This window comes from Drosophila takahashii, chromosome 2R (genome assembly GCF_030179915.1).
Source record: "Drosophila takahashii strain IR98-3 E-12201 chromosome 2R, DtakHiC1v2, whole genome shotgun sequence".
NCBI classification, from domain to species: Eukaryota; Metazoa; Arthropoda; class Insecta; order Diptera; family Drosophilidae; genus Drosophila; species Drosophila takahashii.
In genome coordinates this window covers 36,285,628-36,308,932 of record NC_091679.1, presented here as the reverse complement: position 1 = coordinate 36,308,932, position 23,305 = coordinate 36,285,628, and the positions used below count along the sequence as shown (strand labels likewise).

At 39.7% G+C, this 23,305-nt stretch overlaps 1 protein-coding gene across 2 annotated transcripts; it reads left to right on the top strand.

Annotated features, from left to right (window-relative positions):
* Positions 1-8,046: 8,046 nt before the first annotated feature.
* betaTub60D (beta-Tubulin at 60D) lies at positions 8,047-16,115 on the top strand. 2 transcript variants are annotated; one of them, XM_017152427.3, is made up of 4 exons: positions 8,047-8,272; positions 13,523-13,631; positions 13,698-13,939; positions 14,228-16,115. In XM_017152427.3, the coding sequence occupies exons 1-4, from the start codon at positions 8,216-8,218 to the stop codon at positions 15,179-15,181; spliced, it is 1,362 nt and encodes a 453-aa protein (XP_017007916.1). In that variant the 5' UTR covers positions 8,047-8,215; the 3' UTR covers positions 15,182-16,115. The 2 variants fall into 2 exon arrangements, with proteins under 2 accessions (XP_017007916.1, XP_017007915.1); XM_017152426.3 differs by having other exon boundaries at positions 13,695-13,939.
* Positions 16,116-23,305: the final 7,190 nt, after the last annotated feature.

Genomic DNA, 23,305 nt, shown 5'->3' with positions numbered 1-23,305 from the left:
ATTTTAATTTAAGGATTTCACTATACCCATAGAGTACCAGAATATTCGCCGTGGCTCCACATCCCTTTTGTCCTTTCTCTGCCACTTGGTGTGGCTGCTTTTGTTGTTGCCGCTGCTGGCTGAATTGGTTTGGATCGCTCCGCTTTTGCTTGTATGCATTTGGGCTTAAAGGTTTTGCTTGCTTTTGTTTTTATGTTTCATACTGCCACTGTGGGCCACCCACTTCCACCCCCCCCGTTTCCCAACCCCTTGGTCCTTGGCGAGCTTTGTCAGTTGGTGCTAATTACATTGCACCTGTGCATGACGTTTGATGTTGGCCTGTCGAGCTTCGACTGTCGCTTGTGTTTGTTGTTTGGCTGTTGGTCGGAATGGAAGAGTGTATGTGTGTGCTAGCTTAGTTTGTTTGGCTTTGGCCTTTTGGGGCGCTGACTGAGCTGCAGTAGCAGCAGCAGCAGCAGAAGGCAGCAAAAATTAATTAAAAGCCAACGTGCGGCGGCAATGCAATTAAATTCGATTTGGTGGACTCAAACTGTTGGCTCGAACTCAGCTGGACGGCTGTTGTTGACATCATTTAATACAACAATGCGGCAGAATTATATTTCACATACATATCGTACATACCTATATATCCTACACATATCCTGCCGTCAAAGGTTCACACACAATACCCTTTTGTTTAGCCTGTTTTTTGTTTATTTTTACTGGGAATTTCGCCTGGCTTCAGCTGTTGGCTGATCTGCCTATTTGGTTTATGCCACATATCGCCCACCACACACATACACACATTTTCTCTCTGTGCATTTGTGAGCCCCTTTGATTCGTGGCACCTTTTGGATTTGACAGTTTTGTAATTAACTGCAGTCGGCTGCCTCAATATGCTGCATACTTTCGGGACGCCTCGCATTGGCATTTTGTAACGCAATTACTTTAGCCGGATTTCCGAAAACTTTTCCCTATTCATTTCAACCTGGTATTGATGTTGGATTGTTGGATTTACGGGTGCTGTCGGAACTGGAAACTTTTCGCTCGAATCAAGTTGATAGGGAATACGTGACAGCCTGCAGTGGACCACCGAAAGGAGCCGGAGACCACAGGACACACGTGTGTGAGCTGCTTTCTCTGGGGTTCTGGGGTTTTAGCCATTCCCGCTGCCATTTCACTTTGAAGGCTCACCAGCTGGCCCGGGCTGCTGTTGTTTTTTATGGGGCCACCGCCTTTATGCGCCCGCATATTAAACAATTATTGCCAAATGGCAAGCGACAGCTGCGTTGTGTCGCCGATGTCGTTAGTTGGTGGGAATGGCGAGTGGTGCATGGTGAGTGGTGTATTGGTGGGATATCCTGGCATATCCTGGCCTCCTCTCCGGACGCCGGACGAATAGCAGGAGGCCTATGTTCTCCTGTTTTATTTTTTTTACCATTCACCATTTTACCAAAGCAGGACATGGCCATCCTCATCCTCTCCTCCTGCAACGTGGCTTACTGGGCGAAAGCTTTTGCGCTTTTTTTTCGCGTTTCAGCGTCTGCTGCAATTTATGTGTATAAATGACAAAAGTACCGTTATTTATGGCCAGCAACCGCAACGCAATTTGGCAACACTTGTTGGCCAATTGGCAAAAATGTGAAGGCGGGAACTCAGCTGAGCTAAATCATCGCACTGAGCGGAGAGTTCGGTGGAAATGTTCCCTGTTCCCGATTCCCCCGGGCAATATAATGTTTATATGTAGGCGAAAAGAAACATCTACATATCCTTGCAATCACACACATTACCGAACAGGAGAAAGCAGGAGGGTATAAGGATTATTATCTCCTTGGTGATGGATTTTGTTGTCCCCTACAGAATAGTGATCGAATTAGATGAATTAAAAGATTCAAAGTAAAATATTAAATCTTTTTAATTTTTCAGAATCTAAAAATTTATTTATTTTTTAATTTATTTATTTTTATTTTTTTATTTTTTATATTTTATATATTTTATTTTTCTAGTACTTTTTATGTTTTTCAAATAAGACATAATAATATAAACAATATTGGTTAAAAAGTAAACAATAATATTACCGCATTTTTTAAACTAATATTTAACTTTATTTCACTTTAACTATAACTAACGATTAATAATAACTAACTAAATAATCATACTACTCCCTAGTTACAGGGTATTTATTTAAGAGCAGACTCGCAACGAACAACGAACATTTTTGTGCGCTCTGTGCAAAATTTGAATTTTTATTGCTGATCGAAGCCTGCAGCACATTATATGACAGAGCCTCCCACTTCTGAGCCTCCCAAATTATGCGTATTAAGGCCGTTTTTTTTGGGGGGATTGGGTGGATGGGCTGATAGCCTGATGGGCGGTGGATCCGAGTTGCTTGATAGCTTGTTGCTGACATAAATTTGTCGCCGCTGCTGCTTCATCTGCCGCCTGCCTCTGTCTGTGTGTAAATGTGCCAAATGCGCTGGAAGCCCTCGCTCTTCCCAATATACCTCCGATATTGACTTGACCCTTCTGTTTTCTTGTCGCGCCTTTTATTATGCTAATATTTTTAGGGCATTGCCAAGATTTATTGAAATTGCTGCGGCTGCTCGTCCATAAACGCAGGGCACACAAATATATTGTATATACGTAGCACATTCCCGAGATTGGCTATTGGCGATGGAAAGGTGCAAGGTGGAATTTCCTTCGGCAATTTGAGCCAGCGGCCACATGGCGTATGCGCGATTTTAGATTGGTTCGGGAACCATAGTCATGGGCATGGGGACAACAATTAAATTGTCATTTCGTCGGTGCAAAACGCTTGTTGCTGCTTGTCTCGCCTCGTGTTGCATAATTGGCAACGTTTTTGCAATTAAAACAACTAATTGGCAGCAAAAACTATTGGCCAGCAGGAGTAGCAGATGTTAGCTGGTCGTTTCTGCGAAGGGAAAAGCGGTGAGCCCGTAAAAAAGTATGCGAAAAATTAGTTGCATAAATTTCTGCTAAAAGTTGAACTTTTGCGGTGGTGGCTAATTGAAGGGGAAACTATGTTTTTATTGGAAAAGGGTCCTGGATTTGTGCTGTAGTTTTGACAACTAAATATTCTTTAAATATAAAATAGTTTAAATTGAAAACGACAGTCCATGTGGTACTTTTTTTTTAAAGGGTAAAAAGAAAAAATGTGTGAAAAGGACACCCTTTTGCACAGGTGTTTAAGCTTTGTTCGATTTGTAAGCCTCGGGGCTGCTGTCCACAGATAAAATTGAAGCTCCTGGCTTTTATTTCCTACCCCCCTTAAACAGAATTGTTATGATTTTACAACAATATTATTTTTCCATCAACAACATCAGCAAAAATCAATCAAGTTCAATTAAAATGCTGCCAACGGACACAAAAAGCATCCGACAAAATGACAAAAACAAAAAAAATGAAAGAAGAAAAACACATGCAAACCAGAATGCAATTATCCAAAATTAATTTCATATAAAAATTGTGTAGAACAAAAAAGGTTTGTCAGTAACAGAAATTAAAATGCCAATTATAAATTGCAATTAAGAGATGAAAAGTTGGAGAAGAAATTAAAATATTCGTTGTTCTGGGCAAATCAATCAAACCTAATGGCCTGCGTATGGGCGACTATGTAAACACGATAATAACATTTAACATATGATTGTATGTACGATGGATGGGAATAAATTTAACTATGGTAATGCGCAAATACGAAAAAAGACAAATGCTGGCTACAATTTTGTATTATACATATTTACATATATATATTTTGTCCTAAATGTGCGGCTTTGTGTGTGTGCGTGTGGGTGTTTTTTGTGCGTGTGCAAAGCTTACATTTACACAAGTGCAAAAATTCCCAAAACACAAATCCTAAAAAAACATTTGTTACTTTTTGTGGGGATCCAGGGACGAAGGACGAAGGCAAAGGTCCAATGCACGGGGGTGACCACACGCACACCCCACACACAGTCTCCCACACCCACAGCATAATGCAGGCCACCGTTCTACATGAGTATTGGTGGGCTTTGTGAAAATACAGCGGTGTGTGAGTGAGCTTCGTGTGTCGACATAAGCGTAGTCCTGGCCAATTGATCCCTTCATGGGGTCCTTTTTTTGTGTTGAGGCTTGTATATTATTGTTTCGAAACTTTAATGTAGTTTCTTGGAAGACTGCTTAATCTTCCAAGTTTGTAGAAAAAATAGCTAACATGGAAATCGCATGTTCTGTTCCAATCACATATAAGTATTACATCTAAAAAGTGGAATTCAAAATAGTTTAGGGACTGGAAATTCCAGAGAAATAGGGAATATTTATTAAAATTTTTTTTATAAAATTAGGACACAGCCTGTTAGTTAGAATTATTCCAGCCACTTATAGATCATGATCCTTAATTCAATGTACCTCGATAAAAAATTCACTATTAGACCATCCTGGCGAACTGAAGGGAATTTACACACGTCCTTAACTTTTATGATCAAAATCGACTAATATCTAGTAAGAATACCCCATTCAGCCTACGCCCACTTATATTTCCATTTGTCCAACCAAAAATGTCAGCAATGGTCGCATAAAATGTCCGTTGGTCCAGAGACCTGGACAAGTTAGTTTTGCCTTAAAAGACTTCTGCCGTACATCCCACTCCTTCGGCGATGGTCGTCATTGAGCGTTTAGATTGTACTTCTCTTGTTGCGCATGAATGTATAACATTTTGTCTATTCGAGCTCGTAAATTCGAGATTATTTTGTGTTGCATTTAAATTTAGCAAGGCAGAAAAGCACACAGGAATAGGAGATATGGAGGGACAGATATTCGTAGGCAGAGCGATGTAAGTGCAGCCGGAGCAACGATTCGCTTCACCATGCTTGTTTTGCCATCGAAATTAAAGTGAATTTTGCGGTTTGACTGCCAGAGAATGAAAATAGGCCTGACAGAGGCACTTGAGCAGTCGGATCGGATCGTATCGTATCGTGTATTTTCCTCCCCACTTAGGCTTGCTCTTGCTCTTTCAACTTGAATGCAATTAGAAAGTAAAACGACTACAAATTGTCTTTTGCCGGGGCATTGATTGATTTCCAAGGAAATGGGGAAATTGACGCCGCAGAACTCAAACTCCGAGTCGAAAAAAAATCAGCAGCCGAGCGCAGCGGAGTCTGTCTAAAAATATCATACTCCGCATCTAGCATCTCGCTTTTCCTTTTCATTTCCATCTCACATTTTAGATTTTCCATTTTCCTTTTCCCGAGTGCATTAGGAGTTCCAAAACGAAGGCAAAAACACATGTAAAAAGACGAAACATTTCTAATGACTGCGGTGACACTTTTGTGGAAGTGCATATCAAATAAAAACACCTCTTAACGAGGTAAAAAACTAGTGACGACCGCACCTTCAACATACAAAAGTTCTGATATCAACATTTGTGACGAAAAATTATTACACTCGTCATTAAATAGACTTTCTAATCTTTTCTCATTCGGCCCGCCCTAGCAAACTATTCCAGCCTTTTTCCCTTTACAGGCATTTTCTATTGCAGCGTGACGAATTAGAAAAGATTAGAAAGTCTATTTAATGACGAGTGTAATAATTTTTCGTCACAAATGTTGATATCAGAACTTTTGTATGTTGAAGGTGCGGTCGTCACTAGTTTTTTACCTCGTTAAGAGGTGTTTTTATTTGATATCAGAAGTTTTTGTTTGTATACATTTGCTCTCATAGGAGCTAATATATACATTTAAATTTAAATTGGTCAATCATAATTTTTAAACTATTGTATTTTAACAAATTAAGTTAAAAAGGCGTTGAAGTATTTCAAAATACCTTTTAAACGAGGTATAGTACATGTATGTACCTTTAGTAGTGTAGAACTTACAAACTAACGAAATTTAGCTATTTTTAGCTTTTTCCCGCTAAAGTAGCGGCTTTTTCCAAAAGTCGTAGAACAAAAGATTCCTATATGGAACTCTTAAGTGCAAATTTACTGATTCCATGACCCTAAAATACAGTTCGGATACCCTCCCACAAAATTCATTACTCAGGGAGCGTTAATTGTTCGAGCTGGCAAAAGTGGCTATTTTCGAATAAAAATAACTTTTAAACGTGACTTTTTACAGTAATGTGTTATATACCAAAATTTAAGGAATCTCAAGGGCTATACAGTTTAAGGTTTTAAAGAAAATCGTTAGAGCCGTTTTTGAGAAAAATAAAAAAAAGCTAAAAAAAAAGTTTTAAAAAATTGTCTTTTGTTCATATTTTTTTAAGTATTACATTTACACAAATTGCATATAGAAGGGGTTTATAGCATTTAAAAATACCTTTCAAACGAGATGCAGCACAAGCCTGTAGCTTTAGTAGTATAGAAGTTACGGCTTTCCGAATTTTAGCTACTTATAGCTGTTTTCCCGCTAAACTAGCGGGTTTTTCCAAAAGTGGTAGAACAAAAGTTTTTTATATCGATGTGATGAACGTCATATCAAATTTTCAGAACTTAAAAAACATATTTTGGACAAGTGGACAAGTGGACAAGTGGACAAACAGAATTAAATTTTCATTTTGGGAAGAAGAAGAAAATCTTATTTTGGCTATAACTTTTGAACGGAGCGTCGGATTTTGACAAATGACCCCTCATTCGACGGGTATTTTCAAAAGGAATACAACTAAAACATTGCGAGGGGGCATTTATCCCCACCGGCCCCAACAGCTCCAAATTTCGAAATTTTCACTTTTTCACTTTCACCGCTCTCTCTCCCAAGCCAATTGATTTTCTTAAAGTCTTGGTATGCAATCCTGTTAGTTTTCGCAATACCTTTCGATAGGTGTATTATTCATTATGATCGGACCATCACAGTAGATTTTCATTTCTTCGTGTATATATAGTAGTCGCCTTCGCACACTCTCCTGGTGCGCTTCGTCACTACATGGACTGCCGTCCATAGTGATAAGATTCAGAAACACAGATATATAGATGCGGATACGGAGAAGTCGGGAGTTGGGGAGTTGAGTTGCATACCTGTGCATTCTGCCGGATAAAATTAGAACGTGAAAGTCGCTGCAGTTGACAGCGTAAAAATGTGTGAACTTAGGAACAGGAAAACGACGGCGGGGTGCCAGATATTCCTATGTGTGTTTCCCTGCTGCCAGTACATAAACCAAAACGAAATTAATAATGAAACCGAAAGGCAGCTCCGATTTACACTTGCTATAGGAACTTTAGGCGCCCTGTGACTTAACCCCTTTCGCAAAACTTTTTATTAACTTCCGTCGATTGACGTATAAACTTTCCAATTACCGAAAATGATTTGAGACCACCCCAAGCCAATCCCCTCCTCTTTAAATATATTTATAGCCCAATCATAATACAGTTGTACCTCTAAAATTAGATTGACTATGTTATTGGTATAGAAGTACAAAAAAGTACTGGAAATGCTTTATGACTTATTTTTAAATATTTTTGTTATCTTTTAAAATGCCTTAGGTTAAGATAAGTTAAATAAAATATTACTAATCATTTTAACTAAACTTAGATTGGGGCTTTAAAGACTAACTTATTTCATTAAAAAAATATGCGAGCTTCAATGACGCATACAAAATATCAACATTTAACTTAGTTTGCTAAATAAAAAATAAATCCTGATGAAAAATATGTTATTACGAATTGTTCAAAATGGAAAAGAGTGTGTCACTAAATTATGGAGATAAGCTCTCCGAAAAACATGTTTTTAAAAAAAAATATAATCGTAAGTAATTGTTTTCACTGGGAAAATCATCAATATTTGCACTTACATACGTACCATTAAGCAAAATCAGTAATAAATGAAGCTTGCAAAATACTGGATGAAATATCCGAATTGTTAAAAGGGACGTGTTATTTTCTTGATTATACTACATTTATAATTTATCAAAAAAAAAATATGTATTTAAAAAAATTTATTCTTATTATTAAATACTCGCCCCACTGTGCGGCCGCGCTGGTGTGCGATCGCCCCTCTCGCTCTGGTCGACGGGCACTCAAGTCGCAAGTCGACTCAAAAATCACCAGAACATCGTCGACGGACTCGAGTTTGGGTTCCCCGATCAGTTGTGTCTTGTGCGTTGTGCGGTGAAGTTGCGCCTTCGTTCTGAAAATCTGAAAAGCCAGCAAAGATACTCGGACTGTGCGGTGCATCCTTCTCCAGCTTGAGATCCACTTCCAGAATCAGCCTTAGCTTTTGACCCAACAAATCACCACCTCACTTCGAAAATGAGAGAAATTGTCCATCTGCAGGCCGGCCAATGCGGCAACCAAATCGGCGCTAAGGTAAGTCTTACTGCTACTTTATTTAACTTTTTCTTGGCTTTTTGCTGCTGCTGGCACTTAATTTATTCACATTGACCGAAAACGTTTTTCAATGAGTTTCCAAAATGATCGGTTCGATGTCGCCGCCTTTTTCAGCGCATTCAGCAATTAAAGCGAAAGAAAATTAACAACAAAAAATACGTTAAAATAAAAAATGCAAAGTGCAAAAAAGTGGACAGGCAAAGAAATTTATTTTGAGTTTGTCTGGCACTCGATATGCCCTTTTTGTTTCGCAAAAAAAAAGAATCACAATGACGAAAAAAAAACGGGTTGGGCCGGCTGCAGATCACGAAAAGTGATTCATGGCAAACCCTCCCGAGGGAAAGTGGGAGAGGAATGGCCAGGGAGAATTATGGCAGCAAGAAAACTTCGGGATTTCTGCAATTTCGAGCGAAGTTTGCTTTTGCTGCCCTGCACTTTGCCAAGAAGGGAAATCTCTCGAACTATCAGGCAAGAGAAATCTTTTCGGTTTGCTTGAGTTTCCTGCTCTCGAAGAAACCACAAAAAATTGCAATAAAAATAAGTAGTTATTCGTATGAAAAGTACTCGAAAAGAATGTATATTACCAACTAAATTTAACGTTAAATGAGTAATTAGTAGGGCCCTGCTCAAGCGGACGCATTGAATCATATTTTCAAAAGAGGTTTGAGTAAATCATGTCAGCTTGATCTACAAAAATTATTCCGCATTGTGGGTTACTTATTGAAAATCAGTAGAAATTCTGAGAAAAATATAAATATTATTATGAGTGACTGGTGCACTGAAATTTCATTTGAATTCCAAAGAAATAATTGGAAGTAATAATTAGACATAAATATTAATTAAAAGCGAATAATCTATGCCAGCTGTTTTATTAAGACCTCAGAAATCATTTAATTTAAAGATACAATTTATTAAACAAAGTGCATAAAAGTTCTTTGAAATATATTATTAAATATTTATTAAAGGTCTTGCAATCAAACTGCAGCTGTTCCAATCATACGCTATGAAAACCACTCCAATTACATGTAGAGTATACAATGACTGATCAGCAAGTAAAGCAATAAAGCCAGCTAGTGGGTTTTTAATCAATCAAAGTGAACGAGAAACGGAAACTTGAGAAATGCAAACGAATCAGAGCAATTAAGTTCTGATTTCCAGTTGAGCATTCTCAATTACCTCACATATATAGGATAGTCCACTCAATCAGCACGCCCCGAAAAACAAAGTGCAGTTCTTCGAGATAAAAGGAGGCATGCAGTTAACCGGCTTTCTGTTTTTTTTGGCAATACCAGTTTCGGATCGAGACTGAATCCCCGCCGAGTGCATTTTTCTGTGGCATCAATGTCAATGCCTAAAGACTCGATTCAGTTTCAATCAACACCCCCTGCAAAGTGGGTCACATATAGAGTAGTGTGCCATGCCAAGCGGAGCTGATAAAACTATGTAGTACACTCTCGAGAGATAAGCCCGCAAATCTTAATCATTTGATATGAGTCAATTTGTGAGGGAATGAGACGGCGGACCGACTAGTCAGCAGCTTCAATTTAAAGGCAAACTCGCTTGCCTCTTTTTGTGTTTCCCGGAATTTCGGCAATAGTAATGGTTTTATGGGACAGCACTGTCGTACGTCTTATATACCTATGTACAAACAGACGTTTACGTACTCGAATGAGATATGATGGGAAGTTTGTCTTGGTAATTTGAGCAGCGAACCTCTGCGTAATGTGAGACCCCGAAAAGCAAAAAAAAACTAACAGCTGAGTGGACAGGCGGTTACTTGAATTTAGATGGGGCCTTTGGAAATCCGAAAACCGCACAAGTGCAGGAGAAAAAGGAAGTGACTCACCGGACCTCGGACCTGTCCTGTATACAGTTACAGGATATCGGCATTGCACTCGGTATGCCATATTTTGCGATTCCCTTTTTAGCTCGAGCCACGACGATTAATGCATATTAAATGTACGGCCTCCGAGATTAAGTAGAATTCAAAAGGCCAATAAACCCAGTCTCTCTCTTTGGGAATTCTTATCGCCCTCCTCTGTTCTTCCTTTTTTTTGACACTCCACAGCAGCTGCGAGAAAAGACAAAAGTCAAAAGTGGGTGGTGTGGAGTGGGGTGGGGCTGCCCCCTTCAATTGAAAGAATTTTCTTTTGATGCCAAATGTTTTATATCTTGTGAAAATACCACTCTCTGTCTTTTTGCATAGCCAGCGATCCTCTTCCACCACTGCGGGGAAAGAAAGAAAGACGGGCTCCAAGTTCATGCCCGAGTGATTTCCTCTTCGCAAGCCTCAAATAGACGAAGTGCAGCGATGGAGGAGTCTTCTTGGTCGTCTTGGCTCCCAGACATGCAACACTTAATGAGGGCGTCTCGATTGCCAGTCGCCAGATGATCGCATGCTAGAGGCGTGGCGGGGCAGGGGCGGAGGTCTCTTGCTCTAAAGGGGGGTTAGACAGGGCCAGTTGCCAGCCAGCAGAGCTTTGGAAATTAATTACACGAAAAGAAGAATGGACTGGCAACAGCTTGGCCAGCGAAATTGTTAGAACAGATGTTGTCTGTAATTGAAGGAGAGGCTCGTTGGGGAAAATCCAATGAAAAACTAACCCAAATAAATTCTTATTTTTATTTAATGGTTTTCATTACAAATTGGTAACGTACCGCTATAAACATAAAACACTGGTAAATTAAAAAAAAAAGTTTAAAGCTTATGTTTAATTTATTTATCTGCAAGATAATATTTTTAAAGTCAGCTCGAAGACTTTGTAAATAATGCACGAGAAAACGGATTATTCGAAGAGGTTACCACCAGGTGTTAGGGAATAAGAAACAATATTATCGTATTAAAATACGAAGAATATTTTCTGATTGAATTTAAAAACCGTAAGTCCAATTCGACACGAGTTTCTTTCACTAAATTGAATTCTTGCCAGCAATCGTGTCTGCCCGAAATAAATCTGGCCAAAAAACCATCAATCTATAATTGAAATCTAACTGTGTATCGTATTTGGAAACCTCTTCTGTCTGCTGCAACTGACATTCACCGAAAAAAGCAACATTTTCCGACAAAACCATTATCATCAAAATGAAAAATCCGAAGTGAAAAATTAGTCGAATGTAAAAGTAAAGCGATCAGCGATGATCGTGCCAGAAGAAGTGAAAAAGTGGAAATGAGCGGAAGGAAGGGGACGTGAAAAACGACTTTTCACTTCAACAGTTTTGTGTGCTAATTCAGTTTTCATATTTGTTGCTGCCGCCGTGTGGCTTTTTTTTGTTTGGCCGGCCTTATAAACCGAGCTTTATTGTTGTAGCTGTTATGGTTAGCTTCATAATTGCAGCGGCCACACTCCAATTAAATTTGATGATCTTGCTAAGATTGCAGTGGCCTGAGATTCATTTTGTGTTGATGTAGTTTAAGTTTCCTCCCTCCACTCCACTCTTCGCTCTCTCTATCTCTGATTTTTTAAATAAACAAAGAAATGCAGACGCCATGGGTAGCTCCAGTTCTTCTCCCCATATAGAGTTGGTCCCCCAGCCCCTTTTTGTTTATAGTCGCACACGTCAAGTTCAAGTGCCAAAGGGAAACAACTCAGACATCAGAATGTGTCTGCCTCTTTTGGCCGGGGAATCGCTAACATTTTTATTATTTCCCCTGTCTTCCGAACTTCGAATCTCGGAGACGGGACTGTTGCCAACCCAGCTGCGTTTCGCTCCGATGGACGGTCTACGCTGATCCCCAAAACCGAACACCAAAAATAGTCGCCTAATGATCAACTAACGGCGCCCAAATTTGGTTCTTGTTAAACGCAGCACAACAATTGCAGAGCATTTCCTCAATAAATCTCCGCGATGGCTTGTGTATCCAAGATATACTTAATTTATCGCATTTCAATTGGATTCTTCGGGTTTTTGGGAAGGGGATAGCCTCATCTAATGATGGGTCGTTGGCCTGCAGTTTTCCCCCTAAGCTTTTCAATGATTCTTTGGCCTCCGATGAGTCAGCAGCAGGCAGTATATAAGTAGTATATCTCTGGTACTCCCATCCCATCCTATACCATCTCATACTATCCCATCCCACGGGCTCTGCTCTGCTATTTTTAAATGCATTTCTCCCCAGGAGCGCCGTGGCGTGGAAATTTTGTAAATTTTGTCCCATACAGTGTGAGAGGACCACTATATCTGTTTTTTTTTACTATTTTTTCCTGGCCCGGACGCATCTTTTAAATTTAGCACTAAATCAGGGCATGTTCGCCGGCGTCCAAAACTGACGTTCGAAAAACTAAACATAAATTTATTTTTCCCTTTTTTTCGGGGCAATCTGTCTCACTTTTGACTGCAGCATCAGGAGGCCCCCTATATGGACAGGCCGTATATATCCCATATATATACTTGTGTATATTTTTCCAAAAACCTCAAACTTTATGGGCTGCGGCTGCGCCTTGTTGTTTGTCACATTGTCACATCGGAGGAGGCAGGAACAGCGATTGTTGGAATAGTTCATAGTTTTCTGTCTTTTTTTGGGCGGTTTCTGTGGCTGCGGCCATATGTCAGGGCTCAACATGAACTCTGACATGGCTGGGTGGGCACAATTATTCAACTTGATGAACGACTTCGGGAATATTTAGTAAGGCTTTGTGCCGACTAAAGAATCCGCAATCGCCAAGTGCTCGACTGGGGGCTATAAAGATATCCCAGGCATTGCTGATAAGGATGAATGATCTCCGCTTCAATGGCTGATAAGGCAACTTGCTAAGATGCGGGCTGCAGCTTCTTATCTTAAATAGGAGAGGAAAAATAATTGCTTAGCTAATTATTATATCTTTTTCTGGCATTATAGTGACTAGCGCATTAATAAATAGGCTAGAAGCTTGTAGCGTTGGGATGACTTATAAAATAAAATAAATAAATATATAAAATAAATATAGGGAATGGAAAATGTTATTTTAGAGAAAAATATAATTTATTCTTTAGATTTTGTAGTGCTGAAAAATATATTCTTTGACATTGAAGAAAACTGTTCGTTCGATTTATGAAACTGAGCTGAATTAAAAATGTACTAATTACTCCTAATTAAACGAGTTTTTGAATTATTTTGATGAAGCGTGATAGAATTGGTTATCAGTTCGAATTAGTATTGAGAAATATAAGTTCTACAGAAGAGATATGGTTATTTTAATGTGAATTTCTATATTTCGTATATACCTGCTATAATTACACACTTCTTTCTTGCAGTTCTGGGAGATCATTTCCGAAGAACATGGCATCGACAGCAATGGCATCTATGTGGGCGACAGTGACCTTCAGCTGGAGCGCGTTAGTGTCTACTACAACGAGGCATCGGGTAAAACTTTGCCATATCATATTAATTCTCCCAATGGGTTTAACTAATGTATAACTCTTTCAGCAGTCACGGCGTCGTCGGGTGGCAAATATGTGCCCAGGGCCATTCTGCTCGATCTGGAACCGGGCACTATGGAGTCGGTGCGATCGGGTCCCTACGGACAGCTCTTCCGGCCGGACAACTTTGTGTACGGACAGTCGGGAGCGGGAAACAACTGGGCCAAGGGTCATTACACCGAGGGTGCCGAACTGGTGGATAATGTTCTGGATGTGGTGCGCAAGGAGTGTGAGAACTGCGACTGCCTGCAGGTTGGTATTTGAAGTTAAAAAGATTATTTAAACTAGATATATGAATATATGGTTTAAAATCTATTTTGAGAATTTTAAAAAATTATTTTAAAGTATTTTGTTAAATTATTTGAATTTAATTTGTGGTAAATTTATCATCTAGACTTATTGAGAAACTTTTAAGTATAATTGCTTAGATACTATTTTTCATTCATAAATAAACAATTATTAGGGAATAATTATATTGAGCATAGTTACAAGAGGCGTGAATTCCCGAGGTACTTATATAATATATCCACCTACTTCTAGGGCTTCCAACTGACGCACTCGCTGGGCGGCGGAACTGGCTCCGGCATGGGCACCCTGCTGATCTCGAAGATCCGCGAGGAGTACCCCGATCGCATAATGAACACCTACTCGGTGGTGCCCTCGCCCAAAGTCTCTGACACTGTGGTGGAGCCCTACAATGCCACCCTGTCGATCCATCAGCTGGTGGAGAACACAGACGAGACGTACTGCATCGACAACGAGGCGCTGTACGACATCTGCTTCAGGACTCTGAAGGTCTCGAATCCCAGCTACGGAGACCTGAACCATCTGGTTTCGCTGACCATGTCCGGTGTGACCACCTGCCTCCGCTTCCCCGGCCAACTGAATGCCGATCTCCGCAAGCTGGCCGTCAACATGGTTCCATTCCCGCGTCTGCACTTCTTCATGCCCGGCTTCGCTCCACTCACCTCGCGGGGATCCCAGCAGTACAGGGCCCTCACCGTTCCCGAGCTGACCCAGCAGATGTTCGACGCCAAGAACATGATGGCCGCCTGTGATCCTCGACATGGTCGCTACCTCACGGTGGCCGCCGTCTTCCGTGGTCGCATGTCCATGAAGGAGGTGGACGAACAAATGCTGGCCGTGCAGAACAAGAATAGCTCGTACTTCGTGGAGTGGATCCCGAACAATGTGAAGACAGCCGTTTGCGATATTCCGCCCAAGGGTCTGAAGATGTCGTCGACCTTCATCGGTAACACCACGGCCATCCAGGAGCTGTTCAAGCGGATCTCCGAGCAGTTCTCGGCCATGTTCCGGCGCAAGGCCTTCTTGCATTGGTACACCGGCGAGGGCATGGACGAGATGGAGTTCACCGAGGCGGAGAGCAACATGAACGACCTGGTGTCGGAGTACCAGCAGTACCAGGAGGCCACCGCCGACGACGAGTTCGATCCGGATGTTAATCAGGAGGAGGTCGAGGGCGATTGTATTTAATGGTGTGGCCAGAGGAATGAGGGGCGTGCGTGACGGAGGTCCTCGGAAGGATGTCCTGTTTCTGCGCGGCATGCGGCACCAGCTGGCGGCCAAGCACTGCAGTATCCTTTGACCCCCGTCCCCATACACACACAGCCACATTACATACCACTACCATAACACAGAAATACACAAACACACACACGGACAGGACACACAGGACACAGGACACAGACACAGAGACAGACAGACAGGAAGGTCAAGCGTAGTTAGAACATCAAACGGAAATGTTCCAAAAGCTCATGCTTCCTCTATTCCCCATCATCCCATCATCCGCTCATCCATCTATCATCGCTCATCTTACATATCATCTCTTTGTCCATTTTCGGCACTTGTCACCCTCCTCTACGCTATATACTCTATACACTTTACACGGAGGCACGTCTATCGCATTTCTCGCAGCCATTTTCACCCGCTTTCCACCCTTTCACCTCTTTCACTTCTCATAACCCCCACTATTATCTCACATCATTTTTATACAACTATTTATTATTATATCGCAAACGTCAGCAAGAAGGAACCACAAGTATCTAGTATTTCAAAGGCTAACGAATTTATACGGAAATCTCGAGAAGTGTCCAACGTCCAGAAGGTTCGGCACTCAAGACTTGGCAATACCATACCATTTAGAGCTATATATACGATACGATATACGAGCTTATCCAAAGATAATCGATTGACCACTCTCATGAGATCCTCTAATAAAGGCAATTTCTAAAAGCATCCGCAATTGTATTTACATAATCTTAGGGCACAATCTATTCACTTTGTATTCGTGTGCAGTACTTTCTCTTGTAGTTTTATATGAATAAAAACATTTGTACCCAAATAAATGACTAATAATGGCAAACAATTTTGACAAATAATAAATGGAATTTATTTAAAATTATCAAAAGGTTTTTTTATGGTTGCAAATGAATTTGTCTTCGACTGAAGGAGGAGTGATTCAGAGTATAAAAAATGCGCGGATAAGTGCTATTAAAACAGTATACAACAATTTTTTCTGAAAATACCCTCTTACAATAAAAACCTGGTTACGCTACTGGGATGGAATAAAAACTAACTAAACTAATATTAATAATTTTCTTTAAAATGTCTAGTTGTCCTGCCCGTTATGTACAGCGTTACCAGATGAAATAGAATAGATATAAGGTATGTAGAGTTTTTGTAGATAATATAATTCGCGTAGAATACAGTACAAATGTATAATGTCAAATGTTTCTTTCAAGTATAATGGGTGTAGAATAATGTACCACCCCATGGCAAACTTATTCTGCTTGTCTGGCAACGTTTGGCCTAACTGCCACTAGGTATAATTACACTGTGTTACAAAATTGAATCATTATTCAGAGCACATTTTCTTGGGACAAACTCCTCGCATGCTGAAACTTTGATATATATCCTTTCCTCACATGAGTTAAACTAAATCCCCTTTAAAGAAGTGAATGGTTCTCACTATACCTCATTCTTAACATTTCTAGTATGTAGACCAGATGCTTCATATAAAGTCAATCATGTTGGCCTATTGTCTTTCTCTTAGTCCCCCTTTAACCAGTCTACCTTATAACAGGGCAAGGAATCGAATCTAATGTGCAGCCTGCACCGTACAAGATATAGTCGACCATTTTGTGACGAATAAATACCAATTAATTTTACACAATGCAGCCAAAGCTCAAGGATACAGAATAGCACCTTTCCTACCACTTTTCACCCTGGTAGTGTGACCTATGCGTGAGCGCACAAAGCAATTAGGAACCTTCTTCGATTAAATATTTTTTTCATATTCTGAGCCACGCATGTGAGTGCCATTATTTTCCCCTGAGAAATGTTAAAATTGGTAGTATCGATAAATGGGGTGGCCAAATTGTTCTTTAAATCGTTTAAAAATTAACAAAGCCATTACCGTTTCGTTCAGATTTTTACCTTATTTGTAATGCCAATTGAATGAAATTTTTAAACTTTGAAAAATTTTGAAGTGTGCCAAATATTTTTAAAGTATATTAAAGGATTTTAAAAGTGAGATTTTATAAGCCGTTATAAACATGTATCCGGAAATCATCATTGTAGAAATTCAAATCGATGAAGAACAATTTAACAAGTTTTACTAGATTATGCTTATTCTTTTTATTTAATCAAAAGTAAGATATTTTTGATGAACAATATATTCGTATATAATTTTTTATTAATTCAAGAAGAAGTCAATTACCTTTCTCGTATGATAGTATAATTTTCTCGAAAGATCCAACCAATTAACCGTAATTTTTTCCAAATAAAAGTCTACTTGCCACACGGCTGGTATATTACAATCTCGAGCGGATCTCGGAGTCGCACAAACCTTTCCATTAACTGACTCTCACAGACCTCATATGCGACAAATTCACCAGAATTAAAAGACATTAAACGACGGTAGCGGTCTCGTGACACAAACAAAGCTTTACATAAAAAACACGCCAATAACAAAGTCGGCTAAGAACAAAACCCCCAGACATACGGAAAAAAGAATGAAACGAAGAGGTAAGTGCAAGAGAGAACCAGTTTTATTTTTGTTTTTGATCGAAAGAGCCGGCCGGCTTTTCTGAATGACGGCGAGAACTGAGAACGAAGAACCATAAGTCGAAAACCTTTTTTTGAGCCGGCATAAACACTGTAACACGTTCTTCCGTCTGGCACTTTAGTGACCGGTTAAAGTGCGCTTAACCGTTAGTTATGTCACTTCAGCGGGTCGAAGTAAAGGTTATCCAGAGCGGAAGTCCCCCGACTGAAGCTGAGAACCCGGCTCTGAAAAGTGGGTCAAGTCAGATGGCAATCCCCAATCTGCCATGGCTGCAAGTACAGGAGTTACTGAACGAGTCTTTGGGTACTTTCCAAAGACAATAATCTTTTAATATACGATTTCAAAAAGCTGTAAACTCATATTGTAATGTTTCTTATAATTTTATGTCATAGAACCAGTCAAATGATTTAAGTTTGTCCAAGACAAGTTTTCTACACTGTTATTTAATTGTATTATATTAAAAAAAAAGAGGAAAAAAGTGTTCCGCTTACCTCTTCTTTGGATTATACCACAATATATTTATATTAATTTTTAAAAATGTTAATTTCAATGTAAAGATAATTCAAAAACATTTTAAATTTGTTGTTTAATTTCATAGCCCATTGATCTTTAAATACATAAATTCTATATAAGGCCTTCAATGTCAACAGAAAATATTTAAAGCTTTACCAGAAATTCTTGCCTCTTCAACTTCTTCCCAAAAGAAGTAATGAATAATTTCAGCTGTTACTTAGGTTTAATATTTAAAATAAATTAATAAAGAGCTTAATAAATTCCCTTCTTTTTGGGCTACCCCTTTGTCACATTGTAAATGACCGATTGATGAAACCCCTCCAATCGAACGTCCAACATACTTTTTTTGCCGTGCAGCAACATCGCTTAGAAATAGGCAAATGAAAAAGCAATAAAATAGTTGCCAACTTACACTCATTTGGCGCCGTCATCCAAAGAGCCAGTCGCAGTCGTCCGGCAGAAGGAGGCAAGAAAATCCAATATCCAACATCCAACATCCACCATCCAACTTCCAAAATCCAAAACATGAAGTGAGGCAGCGGTGATTGACCCAGTTTCCCGAGACGACAACAACCTACCTACCTACTCCTCACTCACTGGATCTGCTGGCTATATCTGCAGCTTTTGGATCTTGGCGCTGCGGAGCTACGACTATCTGAAGCTGGAGATGGAGACTTTGCTTTTGCTTTTGCTTTTGCCCGGGGAAGTGCATTGCACTCGCCGAGAAACTATAGTAGGGGAGAGTGGGGGAATTTCGTCACAGGGGCAATTTCGTCACCTGCAATATCTCGGAATCCATAAGTCGTAAAAATATATAATTTTTTTGTTTTAATCCTTCAAGACGGCCAGACACAACCAATGCATTTGTTTTGCACAGAAGGCCAAGATAATTAAGCTATAATATTAAATGTGTTTTAACAGTTCAAAAGCTACATTTAGTTCTCGACGAAATTTTTTCTGTATGCCACAATTCAAAAGGAATAAGATACACGATTTTTTATATAATACACAGAGCTATAATGTGCATTTCTGCGTTAGTGATTTTTAACTTTGCGCCTAATTTCGGAAGAAAAATAATTATTTCTTAAAAAGTAGTGTCTGGGGAAATTTCGCCACCCTACGCTAAGGGTAAATTCGCACCTATTTTAAATACATATTTTTATATTTGACGAGCTGGCTAATCAACAGACTACCAGCAGCAGCAACAAATATAGGACATCAACAAAAATGGTACGCTCGATCAGTGTAACATACTTACAGGCGTAAAGTTCCCTACATTTTTCAGGTGACGAAATTTCCCCAGTTGTGTGGTGATTTTACCCCCCTATGTGGTGAGATTGCCCCAGTATATTGGTTTCCTTTTTTATTTTTTATAAATCACCAAGTTAATTAAAAAAATAGGGGAATGTCACATTTTAAAGCTTAGTGCTAATCGCATTCAACAATAAAAATAGAAATATGATAACGTGTCTCAAGATGGACAATAAATAGCTTTGAAAAAATGCTGACGAAATTCCCCCACTCTCCCCTACAGCAGAAAACAGAAAAAATCGAGGAAAAATCTTGTTTTTTGCAGCTAGTTGCCGATTCTTCAGAAAGCCAAAAAACGAAACCCGCTTGAGGTGGCAAACTGGCAACACAGAAGGGGGCGGTGGAGTGGGGGGCGTGGCAGGCCCCCAGCACATGCAAACAACACGTCAATGGCTCTGTGGTAGCCAAAAGCCACCGCAAACGCCTCGACTAGTTTAGATTGGACTTAGACAACCCGATCTACGGTGCTTTTTGATTTTCTGATTTTCTGCCATCAGTTTTCTACCATTTTTTTCGTGTCTTTCGCGGTTTACAGACAAACACGAGTAGAACAACAATAACGAGACAAATTGCAGCTAGGAAAATCCGCAGAGCCAGAGACCCACACGAAAATACACGCTTGACTTGGTCATTGATGCGACCGCACTTGGCTCAAAAGATCCAAAAAAGAAAAAATCTGAGAAAATCCAAAAGCGAAAAGCCCAGCTCATATGTTCATACTGCATGTTTTGTTTGGCAGACGTTCACTTGCGGCGTTGCCAAGTTTCTGTTTCTCATTTCGGTTTCTGGCCAACAACAAGTGCCTGGCTAAGTGCAGCGGAAGTGCTTCAGGTGAGTCTTAACTTGGCTGGGCTGGGCCCCTAAAACGTACCCAGACGGGGTTTTCAATAGGCAGCAAACGCTGTCATAAACAAATGATATACGAAAAGTTTTAAGAGCTTTGGCCCAGTACATGCAAATTATTCGTGTAAATCAATGCACTAAAAGTAATGGGCACTCAAGGACGAATCAGCACTAATTATTCGCAGTTAATTCCATTCGCTAATAGTCTTTCAACCACGTTCATCGATCACTTTCCGCATACTTGTAGACTTTTCAACTAAAATCCGGCCATTGACCAACCTAAACTTATCAAAGTTTAAAATTCTATACATAGTCAGTAAATTCTCATGAATAAAATGACTTAATACGATTTGCATATATTTGATTCATGAGGAACTGGTGATTGAGCCAATATATATATATCAATAATTTTTGCATATAACATGTAAAATGCGCGGACAAAAAGGGAAATCTAATATTCAAAGCCTGTGCAACAAAATATTGGCTTAAATACCCCACTGAACTACAAACTTTTTAATGAAACGTTTTCACACTTTCTCAGGTGGAAGTGAAGCTATTCACATACGTCGCTCAGAATGTGATTTAAAATTAAATTGAAAAAGGGATCAAAACTCTTGACCTCTTTCCCATTAATCACACCCCCTGAGTGAAAAGTGATGGGAACTGTATGGAATTCTAAAGGCACAGCTTAGGAGCTTTAGATGCGTTGTGTAGAATAATTTTTAGTCACACAACTGTCGACGTTATCATTAGGGTGCACACTAAAAGCGGTTCTTTTGTCCTGCTTTTGGGTGGACGGCAACCTGTTAACAGGATAGTAAAAGCAAGACAAATTGCCAACAAAATAAATTTTAGCTGAAGCATCCGGTCTGCCTACCAAAATTGAAACAGTGGAGTTCAGTGTGAACATTTAATCCTTTTAGGGTGCTTTTAATTGACTTAACCACTCATGTGCGGAATTACCTACTGCAAGAGAAAAGTTATTTGAGTTTCCAGAAATATGGTATTTCCAGAAAGCTGTTGCATCACAGTCACCTTCCAATCAGGGGAGTCAAGTGATTCGAGCAGAATAACTAATGCCAACTATTCCCGCGATTCATTTAGTTGGTTAGTCGCTCGTCTTGGCCAATTTCACATCACGCCTGAGATTGATGCCACAAATTGGTTCACATGGCATGCAGACTCCTCTGCCACCCAAAAAATAGAGAAAAAAACACACAGCTCCAATCTGCTACTGTTGTAATCTTACAACTTTAATTTCTGTTTTTCTTGGCTTTTTCACTTCTTCTTTACTTTTTGTTTTGTATTTTGGCTTTGGCTAATTTCGGTGCATTCTCGCGCATTGAAGTGCCGACGTATGTTTTGTGATTATTGCAAAGCTTTTTTCCATCTTGTGTCTCGCCTTTTCTTTATTTTTCTCAGTTGGCCTAAGGTTTTGCATGTGTGTGTTGCCTGATTGTGTGTTAATTAACTTTGGCATCGAGTGGAGGGCGGGGCAGGTAGATTTATGCCGTGGTTATTACAGTGGATACTGCCAAAGTACCCCATCCATTAACACTTTCGGCAAAGGCACTTAGAGAAAAAAATATTCAAAAATCAAGTTAACATTTTTCATAATTAAATAAAAAAGTTGTAATAGGATCCTCAGATATCTTATCCTTTGGAACTTGAACTAATTTAAAATTCCAACTTAAATCTAAATATGTATACATTAAATTTCAAAGTATTTGTCAGGAACAAAAAAAAACAAATTTCATTAAAATCCTTAAGTGATTTATTTTAAAATTGTTTTTAAATTCATTTAGAGTTTTTCCCTCAGTGCATGCAATTGCCAAAATACTTGTACTTAGCCACTGGCCAATGTTTAACACACTGAGATCTGCTGCAGCATATTTTTTATCGCCTGCCAATTCGTGGAATCTCGCATGGAGTTTAATTTTGGGCCGGGTTTATTAACCGTTGACATTTGTTTAACGCACGTCGTCGGCTAACAGTTAACTCCATTTAATTTGGAATTTGGAAGACAGCGACGAAGACACACAAAGTACTGGGCAGTGCCGTTATGGCACATTTTCATGTTTTATATTCCCAGGAAAGACTTTTAGCCCCTCAGGCACTCGGCCCAGTTTTCAGTTTTCTGGCCGGGCTTACAAAACTGTCTGCAAGTGGAGATACTTTTTCTTCTTTGGCCATTTGTAATTGCCATTGCTGTGCTGCAAATCAATCAAATCGAAGCGGGGCAATTTGTCTAATGAGTTGTTGCCACAGGTAGCCGGAGTCTCAGTCGGTAAATAGGTGCTAATAACTATTGCCAATTGAATGAAATGGAAGTGGACATGGACCCCATCTCCATCTGCAACTCCCCACCGATTTGCAGCAGCCTCGGCAGATTTGCAATGCGACCTGATGCAAATGCTAATTTGATTGTGCCGCCCGTCGCTTGATTGATTGCCTCGCATAGATATGTACCCAACTGCATAGATATAGATGCGGCAGAACTCCCAGCTTCCCGGGAATTAATGCGCATTTCGATGAAGCCGAGCGCTAAAAGGAAGCAAGTTCTTAGACTTATCGCAGTCGGCATATATTGAACTCTGCGGCTGATAAACAAAAGATACCTATAGCCGAATCCAGTGCATATTTATGAGTGTGTCATTGTAAATTCTAAACAGTGCAAGGTAGTAGCAGCTGTAAAGTTTTTCGAGAAGGAACGGCATGTTTTGGGTCCATGCGATATCGCTGAAATGGAAAACATACATATAGCGCATACATAGTAAAAATACTTTAAATTGTAAAATAGAAAACTATATATTAATAGAACTACAAGATTTTGTTATATATATTTTAAGGACTGTAAAAATATT

Coding starts and splice junctions, on each gene's coding strand:
- betaTub60D (XM_017152426.3), top strand. CDS start 8,216: ATGAGAGAAATTGTCCATCTGCAGGCCGGCCAATGCGGCAACCAAATC. Junction 13,632..13,694: donor CTACTACAACGAGGCATCGG/GTAAAACTTTGC, acceptor TAACTCTTTCAG/CAGTCACGGCGTCGTCGGGT. Junction 13,940..14,227: donor AGAACTGCGACTGCCTGCAG/GTTGGTATTTGA, acceptor ACCTACTTCTAG/GGCTTCCAACTGACGCACTC.